Raw genomic sequence first — 16,121 nt, forward strand, 5'->3', positions numbered from 1 at the left:
CCCCCCCCCCCCCCCCAATCCTTGTCTCCCCTGCCTGTCCTTCTGAAAGACCCTGTATCCTTCCATTCCAACACTCCAGCTGTAGGAGCAATCCCACCACGTCTCCGTGATGCCAATAAGATTGTACATTTGACTGTATATAGGAAAGTGCTATTTTAGATCGAAAAAATAAAAAAAAAAAGTAACTAAGGGCAAGGTAATAATTTTCCACTGAGGATTTTTTTTTTTCTCCTGAAAAAAAGGATGATTACTTACTGCTCTAATATAATATGCACCTACTCCCAATTCAAGGCATTTTAAATCACTATGGCTGTTCTAAGAATTACTCTATACCAACTGGTATTATTGAAGAAGTAGTTTGGCATTTGGGGGACTGTTTATCTTCAAGATCACTTTGAACTCCATTCGTAATACTATTACATGAAAGCCTTTTTCTTTATTTTCTGCTCATTTAAGATCTCATGCACAGAGGCGTTAATGGTATGGACATTTTCAGGCTATAAGATTCGCAAATGAAAACAAAATTGTGCTTGCTTTACTAAAATATTGTTCACAGTCAACAACTAAAGTATCAGAGAATCTGTCCTTCAGAATACTTACATCTTTCAAATGAGGTAAACTGAAAGGGACTGAGATCATTAGTGACTATAAAAGCATGTGTCCTATTTAATATGGAATAATTGTGTTGCAGCTTTGCTGGCATTAGGATAGTATCTTTACAGTTTGTAAAGAAAGGCATAATTTTTCTTTAGACCAGCTGATATCACTGGTCTCAGATCATGTATTTAATATTACATTCTTAGAGAAAATCTGTAAAAATCAATTTGTAACTTCAGATTCTTACCAACATCAGTAAACATTAAGCAGAAATATCTCATGGGCTTAAGAAAAACTGAGAAACTAGTCTCACATTTCCACACAAGTGAGTATATTTTGCTTTTTTTTTTTTCCTTCTTAGCTTCCAAATATTGCACTTCCTATTTGTTTTAATTTAGTTATTTTCAAGCTTTCCTCCACCAATACTGCCTTAAATGTTTTTAATTCTTTCCTTTATGTAACTCAGTAATAATGCATTTTTGAATTACTGGAAATGTCCATAATAAAACAAATCAGATTGATCAAAATTCAATGAGAATAATAACAACACAGTGCCATAAAGCAAGAAGTTTTAACAACAATAAACTTCAGATATATAAAACCACAGTAATATGTCAGTGAAACATGATTTGAGAGTCTACTATAGGCGTAGTTCAGTAATGTCTGAACATACTTTCCTGATCTCATACTGTGGTAGTAACTATTTACATATGATAGTAACAATTACAGAGACACAAAAACTCAATTTGGAGATCATTCTGGTAATTATAACAACAGTTATTTCAGACTGATTAATTTAAACCACTTTCTTAATGAATTAAAAAAATAGCTCGAAGGCAAGATGTGTTTTTCATCAGCATTTGTGAAAAGCACTTTAATAGAACATCCGTGATCTAAACCTAAATTTTATTTATTCATTGTTTTGCAAAGGAAAATATTTCTTTATATTACATTCAATAGATATTTTGACCATAAGTATATTATGGGCTTCATTACTACTGTAACGAAGATCTAAAAATGTTGTGCAAATTAGCTCAAACATTGTCCAAGCAGAAAGATTCGAATTTTCCTTTTCTGAAATATGGACCATTAAGTTAACTGCCAATTACTAAATTAGTTCAGGTGACTAGCAATAGGAAACTCGGGCTTTTATTTCTAGCTTACTGTTTCACATTTTTTTCATGTGAATCACCTGAGAAAATCCTGAGTATCTGGAATAAATCAAGAATATCTTCATCATGGCATCTACTGAATCATGAAATACCCAGATAAGTGATAGACGGTTTGGGAGATATTTCTACTCAGAACTGATAAGAGACTATCAAAGAATAAAAATAGAGAATAAAAATATCAGAGTGTCAAACTGAAACTTTGAAAATGTAGACAACTAAATCAATGTGACTTTTAACTCCCTAGAGGGCAGGTAAAGAAGTGAAGAGAGTTTATATTGTATATACATGTTTGTATTTTACACGCTATACTGCACTTGAAAAAAGACACCCCAACACAGTTTCTAAACTATGCTTCACTACGTAACAAAAGTGAATGAGGAGGGGGATGAATTCCCATCTCCTGCTCCAGTTTATGCTGGCTTTCTTGATTAGTGACATGAACATGATGTCAAAAAACAAGTACTAGAATGGCATAGGTGAAAAAAACCCCAGAGCTTAAATTGTGAAACGCTAACAGGCAGCAGATAATTGACTATGTGTGTGCAAAGGACATTCAAAAATTAGACTTCTGGACCCTCAAGTAATACATTGATCAATATCATGTTGTCAGATTGATCCATTTCCTCAAAATACAGAAATTCTCCATATTCCAGACATATATACACACACACACATATACTCTGCATTTTAAATATACATTAAAATCTGTATAAAACTTCAAACAACTTAAAAATTATTTGGTATTAGTATTCTTAGAAAGTCTTATTAGCAATGAACTAATATTGCAATACCCCTTCAGCCTCCATTAAGAATAGTGACAGCCTTAATAAATTCTTCAGATTATCAACCACACATTTGGATAATCCAAGACTATATTTCTTATTTTAAAAAAAAGGAAATAGCCTCTCCCTAAATGGACATAACAGCTATTAACATCTGGAATACTGAAAATACACTGAATTTCAACTTACCAGTACTAACACAATTTTCTCCATCCTTACTGAGCTTCCAGCCTTCATAACATGAGCACTTGACAGTATTTTTATGCTGTTCACATACTTGACTACACTTAAGGTGCTTGGTACAGTAATCCATAATCTCACAAGTTTTGTTGTCTATAGTAAGACTGAATCCTGTAGGGCAGGAGCACACAATTCTTCCTCCAGGAACCACAGAACATTGATGGCTACATCCACCATTGTTAAGTGAACATTCATCTGAAATAACATGGGGAAAAAAAAAACAACAAAACCCAAAACATTAAGGGCTGCAAGGGCTGGCAGTTATATTGTGTGTTCTTAAAGTCACCAGGCCAACTAAAACACATGAAAGGCTTCTAAGAAGCATGAAGTGAATTTTACATTTGCTAAACAGTTTTCTATATTTAATTTTAAAATTATCTAATTTGTAAGTATTCAGCATGGTAGCTTTACTGCAACCTTTCAAGACTGTAGCACGGCAGATGTACAACGTGTGGGTATTTTCAAGCTTTCACGCATATTAATAATTAAGGAGTGTCCATACAGAGTCAGTCCAGAGACCATTATACCTCAACCATCTTCCACCAAAACCTGCTGCACAGAGAAGTAAGCATACTTTGACGATTTGCATAGCTCTCCTAAATAAACTGAAGGCGATTTGTGAAACCTTTAAAGCATCTGAATTAAAAGCATCGTAATTGTGTCTGAAAAATTCTGTGACCTCTGGAGCAAAAAAGCATAGAACTACTTCTTACCTCATGGTACTATTGATAACCAGGGAATCAATGGGAGGGTCAAACTGGTCCATTGTTGAGCTGGAAATTAGGCTTCACTGTTTTGGTTTTTTTTAAATCTATTTGTGTCTTTTATTTATTTAGTTTGATTCTAACAAGTCTCTGAAAGCTTCGCTCACTTATGATAAGATGCATTAAAAAAACCAGTTTTCTACAGAATAATTATTTCCTTCCCACTTAAAAAAAACCACCAAACCCCCCAAAAAAACACCACACCACAACAAACCAAACCTTTCTAAGAGTCCTTTGTTCAGATTTCAAAAACCCCAAACTTTTCTAAGAGTCCTCTGTTCAGATTGGAAGTTTGTTTTTTTGTGGTTTTTTGTTTGTTTGTTTGTTTGTGTTTTTTGTTTTGTTTTGGTTTTTATCATGATAAAAAAGAATCAACCTCCTTAATGCATCTGACATGGAAATGTGTTGCCCAACATCCTATATTTGTCCTTCCATTTATGCTTAGGTACATTTTAAAACTAAACAATTAACAACTGCCAAAATAGCTGTTGACTAATAACACTCCATCTAAAAGTTGCAACAACTGTTAAAACCCAAGTTTGGCTCTATACAGTATCCAACAGTGTATGGGTGTCGTAATGAGCTATGACTATTAGGAAGATAATTGTCCAACCACAGAAAGAGCATAAAGATAATAGAAATGACCTTATGCTATAATTTCTTTCAACTAGAGGCTAGACAGCATGCCATTCATACGTAGCTCTTAGATGATTTAGATCTACAACATAATCTTAATATATTCCAAAGTAACACTGAATTTAAGATCCCTCTTACAGTACAGTCTGAAGACCAGCAGAGCAGGACAAGTGTAAAGAGCTCTTTGCCATACCCTGCAGAAGCTGTTGCCCTGCCGGGGAACTCTGCCTCCTGCACTAAGAGCTGCACGTAGCCCAGTGCAGAATCTCAGAGTAAAGATCGATCCTAGAGGGTGAAAATGCTCACAAACATCTCCAAATGCTTTGTAACAGAATGCTGGAGATTGTAAAACTTTATGCAAAGTAAGGTCAGTGCAGAGAGGCAAATTGTTGATATAAAAAGGAATTATAACATGATCTAAACTGTTCCTACAAACCATGTTTCACTTCTTAACCCTAAGCCATCACTACAGTACAATACTACTGCTGTAGTACTGCAAGTTCCTTTAAAATCTATTAATTTTATCTTGTGTTTTATAATATTTCAGCTAGGTTATCTGATATGCTTCTTTGAGATTTATTAAAATTAGTTTTGTATTTTTTTACTGGATACAGAATACAATTTTGCTGAGATGACCCACATTGCCATGAAACCCTTCCAATGCCACCATCACGGAGATATCTTAACTCTTTTTAGTCATCCTAATGCATTTCTTCATGAAGTCCTACACAGCTACTGACAGGATTCTACCAACTCAAAGCTTTTCTAGTTAGAGAGAATTGCAAATTAGCTGAAATCCTTTCATATATACCAGAACCTTTTAAACTGTTTACCTCTAGGAGTATTTTAAGGGGTTAGGAAATGAAAGACTTACCTAAGGAACTATGTTTTCCCTTATTTGAAGGAAACTAAAACTTCAAACACAAATCCACTATGATTTAAATTAAGTAAAAAGCCTGACATAGGCTACTGTGATAAAATTTCAGCAAGATTAACATGAAAACTTTTTTTTTTTTTTTTTTTCCTTCAACAGGAAGGATTGTGACAGACAATATGAAGAATAGTCAGGAAAATGTGTCTAAAATAAGTACCACAAAGATCGCCTTCATCAGATCCATCAGGACAATCTCTTCTCCCATTGCAGAGCTTCTCAGGCTGTAGGCAGATGGAGGTATCATTAGCACAAGGGTATTTTGGTGGTCCGCACATATAGCCCTCGCAATTATCCTCATCAGACTGATCCTCACAATCAATATCGCCATCACATAGCCACGCTTTGCTAATGCATCTCCCTTGGAGAAAAGAGACAATAAACACAGGAAATCAGACTGGAAGTAAACTTCAGAAAAAGCCTTCAGTAACATTACAGATTTTTTTTTTTTTTTTAATTATGCTTTTCTATTAACAGTACTTTCCTCTTAGATTAACAGAAAGAAACCAGCTCAAACTTGTACTCTGAAGCATCATCCACATCAGCGTTGACAGTCTATTTTTCCAGACAACATCAATCCTAATCATTTCTGTGCTGAACAAAACTGCATACAGCAGGACACATCCTCACAATAGGTTAAATATTCCAAATTTTTTTTTTATTTATATATTTTTATATATATATATATATATATATATATATATATAAATATAAGTTTCAGTGTTTCTTCATCTCTCTTCCTTTATCTTCTACTGCAACAGCCACAGAAGCTCCATAGGAGCAATGTTTCGATATATGGACTTTCTATTTGCCTGTATTTGAGAAGCAAAGATCTTTCAAGGAAGGATACACAATACATTCCCAGATTATGTCAGATAAATGATCAGCTTTGAGACAAAACAATTACAGCAGATGGAATTTCTTACATGATTTCAGTTTTATCAAACCAGGGTTCACATCATTTCCTTCACTCTTTAAATGGGGAAAAAAGTTCCACTTTTGTGCTGACCATCAGTGTTTAGAGATGTAAGACAGTCACTTGACTGAGAAAGGTGTTTTGATTTTCAGAAAATATACAGGTATTAAATTAAATTAAAGCCAGGGATAGGAGAAAAATAACCAAAATTGTGAATGCTACTTACATGGCGGGGTGTGTGTGTGTGTGTGTGTGCGCACTCCTGTTCCAAACTATTTTTCAACTCTCAAGCATAACCTTTTTTACTTGCTAGCTATAACCAGCAGGGGCTAGATGTAAATTTTGATAGCAGCTGGACTGAACAGAAGTGTCATGTACATTATTCTTTAATTAATAAAGAGACAACAGGTAGAACCATGGGTTAGGAAGATGATCTTGCACAGTGTTTCTGCCTATAAACTATATTGGTAGAGAAAATCAGGCTGGAATGTGAAAAAAAGTCCCGGCAATGTCTGGATCCATTGCTGGTAGATGCCCAGGGACTGACTGGTGATGTCTGAGACCAGGAACTGCAAACTGCTGCACAGCATGAACTGACATGACTTTCTGCCCAACTCTCCCAGTTTAGCAGCAATCTTCCCAGTAGGAAATTAACTGATTATGGCTTTGTGGGGGAAGCACATGAGTGACTGTGTGTAATAATCAGCTAGGGTAAAACTCTTATATTGTTGGTTCTTTAATACACCTCAGTGTTAAATCTTCTATAGGCTTTGACTCTGTATTGACCATGATACGGTTCAATATAAAAGCACCTCAAAAGAGATTCCCTACTGCTGACCACACAACGTAGCAACTGTCTCTCACTGCAGCTCTACTGTCTGCCATAATGCAGCATCAGATTCAAATTTCCTTTACAGGAAGTATTTATTTAAGATTAGCGTAATGCTTTTTTGTTTGATATCTTAGTCTTGTTTCAATGGGAAGGGTGCTGATGTCCTCACAGAACAAAAACAGGATAAAATACAGTGGAACAAGAAAAATGAAAAAGATACATTTTCCTTGAGTGGGGCAGAAATGTAAGACTTTTCATTTTTGGAGAAGAAAAGCAACAAGTGAAGCTTCAGGATCATACTAGAGTGAGTGCAATTTCAAACAAGAGACCATAATTTTACCAGTGAAAGAAAAATCAGCTGAAAAACTCGAACAGGGAGTGGTTTCAATTAAAATTCACCATTTTCTACCCTGGTAAAATTTCCAAATACCCTACACTGTAATGACAGAATTGCACAGACACAAGGAAACAAGGTTGTATGCGCGAGATGTACGAAGTTTATAATTATGTGCAATCACAAGTCTTTCAAAAAGGTATCCATATTCTTTATTATCTTGAAATGATCATTGATTTTATATATTATCATAACAGAGCAGTAGAATGAAAGCTAATAGAAAATACTAATATCAAGCAAACTAACCAGATCCCAAAGTAAATTGGCATTGCTTCTAGCAGAGCTCCTAATCTGTTTTTTAATCTTTTATACATACAAATGTTTACAGAGCAAATCAGTTTTCCTGCTTTTCTCTTACCTTAATGAAGACATGTTTTATAACAGAAGATTCATCTTCCACTCTGATAGCTATGACATGTTCTTAAGGAGAATATACTTTCAAATAATTAATCTTTGTCAAAATTTTAAAGAGATGAACTTAGTGAAGTATTATCACTGTCTTTAAATCATTACTTAAAATTCACTAAAGCATTTTTGCTTTATTGCCCCTTATTGAAACTTATATTTTTGGTTTCCAGGAAACTTTTTAGTTAAATTCTATCATAAATTATTTGCCTCAACGGATATATCTGTTATTTTCCATAGCGCTGTTGCGTAACACGGAAGAAATGTGTGTAAAGTAGAGAATCAGAAATTGTGAAGCAACAAGTATGTGGGAAAGCCTGATCCAAGTTCTTCTCCAACATTTTTTAGTTCCTACAATTATTAGTAAGTACAAGAAATTAACTTTTTATACACTGTTCATTCTTTGTTGGTATGCAGAGCCCACAGAGTTTTTTTATGGATTATATATTACACTACAGAAAAATTACTTTGGTAGAGTGTTAATTGCATCCAGTTTCCTCTTATTTTTTATGGCCTAAAGCTGTAATGCCTTCCTAACCTATAGAATGGACCCAATCTCATTTCCATCAAAATGAAATAACATACTAATCTGACACATCTAACAAAATAATGTGGTGGTCAATGATCTTGTTTGTCTTGGAGAACACACCCAAGACATACTCTGAACTACACTGTTTCAAGAACATTTCTGGTATTTAAAAACTTTTAGTAGAAAGCAGATGTTTATAAAAGAAGAAAAAAATTCAGGGCCTAAAGACAACAGCTGTCACCACAGAAAGCAATGACCCCATCCATGAACTGAGGATAAAATGGCACTGGAACAATAGATACCATTTTCTAGATTACTTGCTGTGGTGGCTTCTTTTTATTTAATGTCAACTGAATCTACCCCTCCAGACAGGAATTTCATCATTCTGAACCATCATTATGTTCAAAACGGTTATTAAAGTAGTTGTACAAGATATGCAGCTCTAAAGATCTAAAAGTGAGGGAAGAAACAGAGCAGGCAGGAAACAAGTGGAAGCAAAAACCCACCTTATGACCAATACCCTTCCCACCTTAGATTTGAATTCCTCCATGCGTCCCATTCTTACGCTCTTACTAAATCTTCCCTTTCTACCCTCCTCTCATGCCATAACTCTCCACAGTAACCTTTTCCTCCTCAACTCTCACAGAATCCGTAGGGCAGCCCTACCAATTTTTCATCATCTTCTCGAAGACTTTTCCTTCCCAGCCTTTCTCAGTATCGACACCTCTCCATTCTTCAATACGTGTCGCACGCTGGCATCTTGACTCTTACACTCCCCTATCCAGACAGTACTATTGCTGTTGCTCTCAAAAAGAAATCCTCCTTCTTCCCTCATCCTTTTTTTCTTTCAAATATATTATTAACATGTGAGAAAAGTATAAAATAATATCCCATGGGGTAGCATTAAGAATGGTAAGATAGAAAATTAACTGCTTCTTGAAAGAAATATAAGAAGCAGTAAGTGTGACAAATATACATTACAGTTCAGATCTACTGCTTACTAAACTGAAGTATTCATGGCTCTTTTGCATTTGTCTTCAGAGAAGTACTGATTATGATCATTAGAGTAATTAGATGACTTTCAAAGTGAGATTGCACAGATTCTGCTCTTGGTCCAGTACTACTAACTGCAAAGCAGAGAGATGGAATAAAAAAAGAAAAAAGATTTATGTAGTACATAAAACTGAGTTGAAGTATGTGCCCATAATAATTTTTGGAGGACAGAATAAGAATTTAAAATAGGAAGTTGGATCTTAGTCTAGTCTAATTTAAAAGAAGTCTAATTTAGAAGCAGAAAATAACTGGCTAGAAGCAGCCAAACAGTAGTCAAACAGGTACTTACTGCATCTCATATTCTACCACTGCACAAACTCTAGTATATTTTTCATCACACCTTATCACAAACAACTGTGTGATGTTCTTGAAAAAAATTAGAAACATCATTCTGAAATCTGTCAACTCGAGTGCCCTGAAGCATTCTGACTGACTTTGGATACCATAGTCCAAGAGCTACACAGGTTGGACAGCTCTGGTGAGACTAACAAAAATATGAAAGGTTTTTTTTTTTTTTAAATTTTACATGTGAGGGGAAAAACCAAAGTATTTGTTTATTCAACCAAAGATGTGGTTAAGGAGACATATGACAGAAGTATTTCAACATCCAAAAGATTTTGATATAGGTGGAAAGATGAAGACCTAGTCAACTAAACTTGCAGCAGAGATTCAGATGACTTAAGGAAAAAACGTTTAATTATTAGAGGCAAATTCCGGTTGAAAGGCTATCTACGTAAGGTTTAGAATACCCTCTGTTGGATATTCCGAAGTGCATATCGGAAAAGGGGCTGGATATGATGGGTTCTTGAGACCACATTACTCTAAGCAGAAAAATCACGTTTGGCTGAAGGGTGACAAATGCTAGAATTGTAACATGACACTCACGCCTCTGGCGCTCTGACAGATTAAGCAGAGCCAGAAACACTACAGTAAAGACAGACCCTTCAGCTACTATTTACAGCCGTAAAACAAAAAAGCAGTAAGGAAAAAAGTGGGCAGTTACATTTCACTATTACTCTTCTCAGCAACTGTCAGTTCCCTCAAAACATACTGGCTGTTTCACTTACCCCCATACACACGTTCTTACCCAGACTCATCATGTTCTGTATTAGGAAATAGGATGCCAGCATCTAGCAATCTACAAGGGGAGAATTAGCCAATTTCTCCTCATCTGAACAATTCTCATAAATGTGGAAGTCAGACAGTATTATTTCTTTAGAATAACCCACAGAGAAAATTACATTTATTCTGTAACCTAAAAGGATCGTGACAGAAACTATTTCTCATAAAACTGTTACTACTCATTTGTCCCACCATGTGGAATTAAACTGGAGTATCTAAACCGAAATTTGCTTTTTCCTGTTCCTATGCATTACTAACATGCCTCCTCTGGAGCAGCAGTTTTGTTCCTTCCAGGACTGATGGAAGGAAAATAAGTGAAAGAAAACAAAACAAAACAAAACAAAACAAAAAACACAAAACCCACACACACACACACACACACAAAAAACCAAACCAAAAAAAAAAAGGATGAAACTGTCACAACTGATTTCTGAACTGATGTTTCCACGCAACAAACATGCATGATTACATTTTCTCTAGATCAAAGCCATATACCCTTGAATTTAGCAAATGTTTGATGATTTTTTAATTTTTTTTTTTTCCTGTATTTCTATGTGGCAGCCAGAGAAGTCACATTTCATCCTCTAAACTGACTGAGATACTGCCCATGACTGTAAACAGGTAAGTATAATGAGGCAGGATATTCTGAGACCTTTTCCCCATTTAAGCCCTAAGGCAGAAGTATCAGGAAGAAGTGCCCTTCCCGTGTCAGGGTTTCTATCAGCCTGTTTCAGGAAACAGACCATTCTGTTAAAAGAGAATAATTTCTTTTTACTACTGAAGCTATTTCATTGAGCAGCTACTTGTTCTATACATCTTTATGGAAACTGTAAGAACACGAAAGGAAGGAAGTGCTTTGTTCAAATGGAATTCAGTATTCCATATTTATCCAGACATTATGATTTCTATAATTTTAATATCCAAGTAGCAGAATACCTCCAAGCGTTTCTAAGACATCCTGAAGTAGTTCATGTATTAAAAATGACCTCTGTTCACACTGCAGATTTGAATAAACTATCATAAGTGTTCACAAGTACTTTTGGACAGAGCTCATGTATCTAGACTGCAATATTTATCATGCTTACTGTAACACAGGCATTAGACATCCTGTCCTGTAATAATTATAGTTGCCTAATAGAAATAACATTACTACTTATTATATCCTGAATTAAATTTTGCTTTCAAAGTTATTTTGCCCCTAATATTCCATTAAAATTTGAAAGAAAATGGAAAAAGATTAATACAGTGCTGACATATATTAATTTATTCCTTAACTGGACTGTCCCTTAAGAACATTTTCCACCTAAGCATTATTTTGCAAAATCACTTAATCTAAAGACTGTCCCATTCTTTGCACTTTTTTTTTTTTTAAACGAAGTATACTTAACAAAATTTTATTTTAAACATTCTCAAAAAATGCTTTTTTCTTCCAATATTGTGGTTCAAATTTCCAGTGCTACAGTTCTAAGTCTTCTAGTTAATGAATTTATACCATTTCAATCAACTTCTAGGGTCAAACATGAAAAATAAAAGAATATACCTGGAATTTGAAACAGTAGTATTAAATGCTACATTTAAGTGTTTGGTTTGATGTACTATCATATACAACACTTTCAGCTTTAAGTTCTCTCCAAACCCATCCATTTTATATTGTAAATCAAAAAACAGGTTAGGGGAAGTAGAATAATAATATTCTTTTCCTGTCATGAGTACAATAAGTAAAGTCACCTCAGTAGCATTAAATGTTAAAAGCAGTATTCAAATAGTAGATACGTAATCAAATCACACACAAACACACAATGAGTAAATGACAGGCAAACATATCTGCAAGCATATACCTGTACTCTTGCAGGAGAACTTTGTTTTTTCATCACACAGTCGTATAGTTCCATTACAGCCTTTTTCATCACTACCGTCTTCACAGTCCTTTTCTCCATCACAACGCCACAACTCAGGAACACAGCTCCCGTCAGGGCTGCACTCAAATTCCTTCCCATTGCATCTTCCAGGAGAGGGAGTTTCTTAGGAAAATAAGAATTACATTGCAGGGTTTGCTCATGTGAGATTTTCCATGTCAAGTCTACAGTGACTTAGAATCCCCCTTCCTAACCAAAGCCAAAAAGAGTCCTCAGGTGTAACACTCAAAGCTCATCACTCTAACAGAAGCTTCAGAAAAGCTCTTTTTGACCCTGCTAACTCCCTTCACTGCCCCCAGTTCCACCAAAGGCTCAAGGCAAATACCATTTTTTTTTTTTTTTTTTCTGGCACAGCTGTTAGACAAGAATGAATTTGGATGATATAAGGAGGATCAAGGCTGATGGAGCTCATCTAGTGCTTTGTAAGCCCTGCTTCTCACCCTCAGGCTACACTCCCTCATCCCTCTTCACTCTCATCTTTTTTCCAGCAAGGTCCATCTCTTAGTTCAGAAAACATGAAAGGTCACACCTATGCTCTGACACCTGCTTGGCTTGTGCCATCACAGCCCTGTCAGACTAGTTGTAGCCTTTCTGAATTCCACAATGAACTTCAGCTCAGTGCAGATATGGAATCAGTCTTGAATGTTTCAAATCACAGTAATGGTTTGATTTTAATTATTCATCACGTGATTAATTCTCTAAATATTTTCTAGCTGATGGCCTTTTCAATTTTATCTATGCCCTTCTTTTCCCAAACTATTACCACTGTGAGTACTTCCGGTATTTCATAACATACTAATGACAATGACATATACTTTGAAGCAATGATAAATTTACACATTCCTGTTTGTACCAAAAAGCATAACTTGAATAAATTCTTATAGCACTGTCTATAAATATTTATGGTTTATTTTATTAAAAGTTCCCTAAGTTCCTTTTTTTTTGTTTTGTTTTGTTTTCCTAAATAATCTCTATTCTCACATTCTATAATAAAGCAAATACAAGTTGCTGGAAATTGCGCATCACGTAGCAGAGCAGGACACAGATGTATGACCTGACAATAACTGTGTAAAAAACAGTGCTGTTTCAGAGACAGTAGTGCAAATCCCAACATAACATGGTATTGTATAAAAAGGTAGGGCAGGAGTTGAAGTTCTGAGGAGGACATGAATAGTAAAGACTTCAGTTCCAGACCAATTACTTTGATACATATATATACTTTTTGTGAATATATAAAAATTAAGGACTTTACGCATGCATTACATTATTCTAATTCATCTATGTGTAGGAGGTCTGCAACTAGATTTAGAATATAAACTGATGAAAAGGAGCAATAAACTGTAGAATTACTCGAGTGGAAAAATCACTCAGAAAAATATGGGGGAAAAAAATAGTCTCTCATTCTTATATGGTTATTCTTTACTCTTTGCTACAAGCATCCTCCCCTTCTGTACCCACCCAAATAAAATCTCTGGCATTTAAATGGGACTGTAGTTTGTAAAAACATTTTTATGCTTCAGTAACACTATTGGAAAAAAAAAAAAAAAAACAAAAACAAAAAAAAACAAACAAAAAAAACCCACCCAAACCAAAAACGTGGCGCTCACAAAAAAATGAGAGTATTACTGCATAGAAACCCAGAAAATATAAACAGTAAGTTAAGGACTGACGCTTACTGTCTCTTTATCTAGGCAGCATGCACCTCTGCAACAGGACAAACATCGCGTTTAGCATAATTCAGTAAAACTACAAAACTTATCTCAGTATAATACCCATTATGTTTTCAAATGCATTCTCCCCTCTACGATACACTTTGGTATTATCATATTACACTTGACATATTTTCCATTCCAACCTTTACCAAGGTTAAAAGCATTTTCTATTTTTCCACTGACTGCAGACAGATCCTCTGTATTTATAATAAAGTATTTCCTGTATGTATAAAGTATTAAAATGTGGGAAGGAAAAAAAGCTAACCTTCCTTGCTGCAGTTTGTTTTGGTTTCATCACTGAAATCTCCACAGTCATTGTCACCATCGCACGCCCAATGACTTGGGATACATCTACCATTAAAACATCTGAACTGATCAGCAGAACATGAGTGAATACAGCTTAGTTCATCGCTTCCATCACCACAGTCATCATCTGTAAATATTAATTTTTAAAATTATTTTGAAGGATTAAAAAATAAAAAGTGAGGAGAAAAAAAAAAAACATTTCCAAATAGGCACGAGAAAAAAATAATATGCAGTAAATAAAATCTTTACTTCTCACAGTCATAAGGTAAAATTATTTCGAATACAAATAACTCCTTAACTCTGATTCACCAACAGCACTTGGCATTTGCTCTGTCATTTTGGAGTCATCTCTGACACTTATTCACAGCTGTTCAATCACGGACACCAACAAACATGAGAAGGCTGTAGATTTTCTTCATTTCTTTAGTTGTGTGTAACTACTCAGGCTTCTAAAGCCAGTGCTTTCACTTTATCCTCAGTGATTCATTGAGTTAAATGAGACAGTTTAAGCACACACACACACAGCGCTTCATATAAACCAAAATGAAAACCTGATGTCAGGATTCCTTTTCAATAGTATTACAAATGTTCTTTCCATGTACTTGCAACAGTGTAAGGCGGAGAAAGACGGCAGCACATCAATAAAGGTGGAATGTAGTTTCTCATTACTCTAATGTTGTAGTCATTACAACAGTCTTAAAGCAATTCCCATAATTTGATCGTGATCACCAAGGGAGGGAAAAGATAAATATGTTAGGTAAACGCTAAAGGGTCTCCTTGCACAGAATTTCAGTAAGCACACTGTGATAATCCGGGGAATCTGTCCATTTATGGCTATGAATACCTGTCAGCCTCATGAAATTCCAGTAATATCAAACACTACGGTGGATGAAGAACCAACCCAATGTTATTAGGACTGGCATGACATCATTCCCACATCACAGGCTCGGAAAGAAGATTCATTTGAACAGTTATCATTCAAACTAGATTATAAAGTTTTCCTAGCTTACCCTTTTGAGGAAATTTGTTAAATTGAACTCGTCCTCAAACAACAAAATAATCAGATATTTTAATCACTGGAACTAAATATATGTATTTTTAAGTAGAAAATACTTTCATAAGCAAGAGCTCAGTTTCCTTTTTTTCTTTCTTTTAATCATCACACTTCATTCTACCAAATGTACTATTTGTAACTATTATCATATCCCTGCATCATTCCTTATATGAAGCTTCAATATTGCTGCTTTCTAGGTCAGGTCAGTAATTTAAGAATACTGTATTTATTTTCCAACCACTTACAAGCAAAACTGGCAACATCAGTCTCAGAGTGAGTATCAAAGCAATATTTATGCAGTATCTACTATATTCATTTATGATATAGAACACTTGATACTTGCCTGAATCACAGAGCCATTTGCTGCTAATGCATCTTCCATTTTTGCATATAAATTGAGTTAGTGGCTCACACGTTGGAAATTCTGTGAAGGTATTCAAAAAGAAATAAAAACTATTTAATCTATGTCCTCTTTAGTAATATTCTTCCACCTTCCTATACACATAAATTACATAAGTGTGTTATATCAAATATTTGCACCTGCCAGATACTTAATCTGGAGATAAGAAAAAGGTGAGACACCAAAAAGGGAGGATAAAAAGGCTTTTAACTGTAAATACTAGTCCAAACCCTATCCTTCCTCAACATGGACCACTGAAATGCATCATGCTGTGTCATATAACATGGTCCTACAGTCCCATCAGACCAGGGCTGTCTTTGCCACTAAGCACACTAATGCTTACGACTACGTTATAGTTTG

At 35.0% G+C, this 16,121-nt stretch overlaps 1 protein-coding gene across 1 annotated transcript in view; it reads right to left on the minus strand.

The window, feature by feature from the left end:
- The window catches only part of LRP1B (LDL receptor related protein 1B), a 568,332-nt gene that overhangs the window by 245,777 nt on the left and 306,434 nt on the right, over positions 1–16,121 (minus strand). The window contains exons 19-23 of the mRNA XM_026852527.1: positions 15,705–15,785; positions 14,267–14,434; positions 12,212–12,394; positions 5,283–5,483; positions 2,741–2,986 (exon numbers count right to left, since the gene is read on the minus strand). Of these exons, the coding sequence (XP_026708328.1) occupies positions 2,741–2,986; positions 5,283–5,483; positions 12,212–12,394; positions 14,267–14,434; positions 15,705–15,785 (879 nt within the window). The remainder of the gene's footprint in view (positions 1–2,740; positions 2,987–5,282; positions 5,484–12,211; positions 12,395–14,266; positions 14,435–15,704; positions 15,786–16,121) is intronic.

The sequence above is a fragment of the Athene cunicularia genome (genome assembly GCF_003259725.1).
Source record: "Athene cunicularia isolate RWA chromosome 7 unlocalized genomic scaffold, athCun1 chr7_part1, whole genome shotgun sequence".
Taxonomy (NCBI): Eukaryota; Metazoa; Chordata; class Aves; order Strigiformes; family Strigidae; genus Athene; species Athene cunicularia.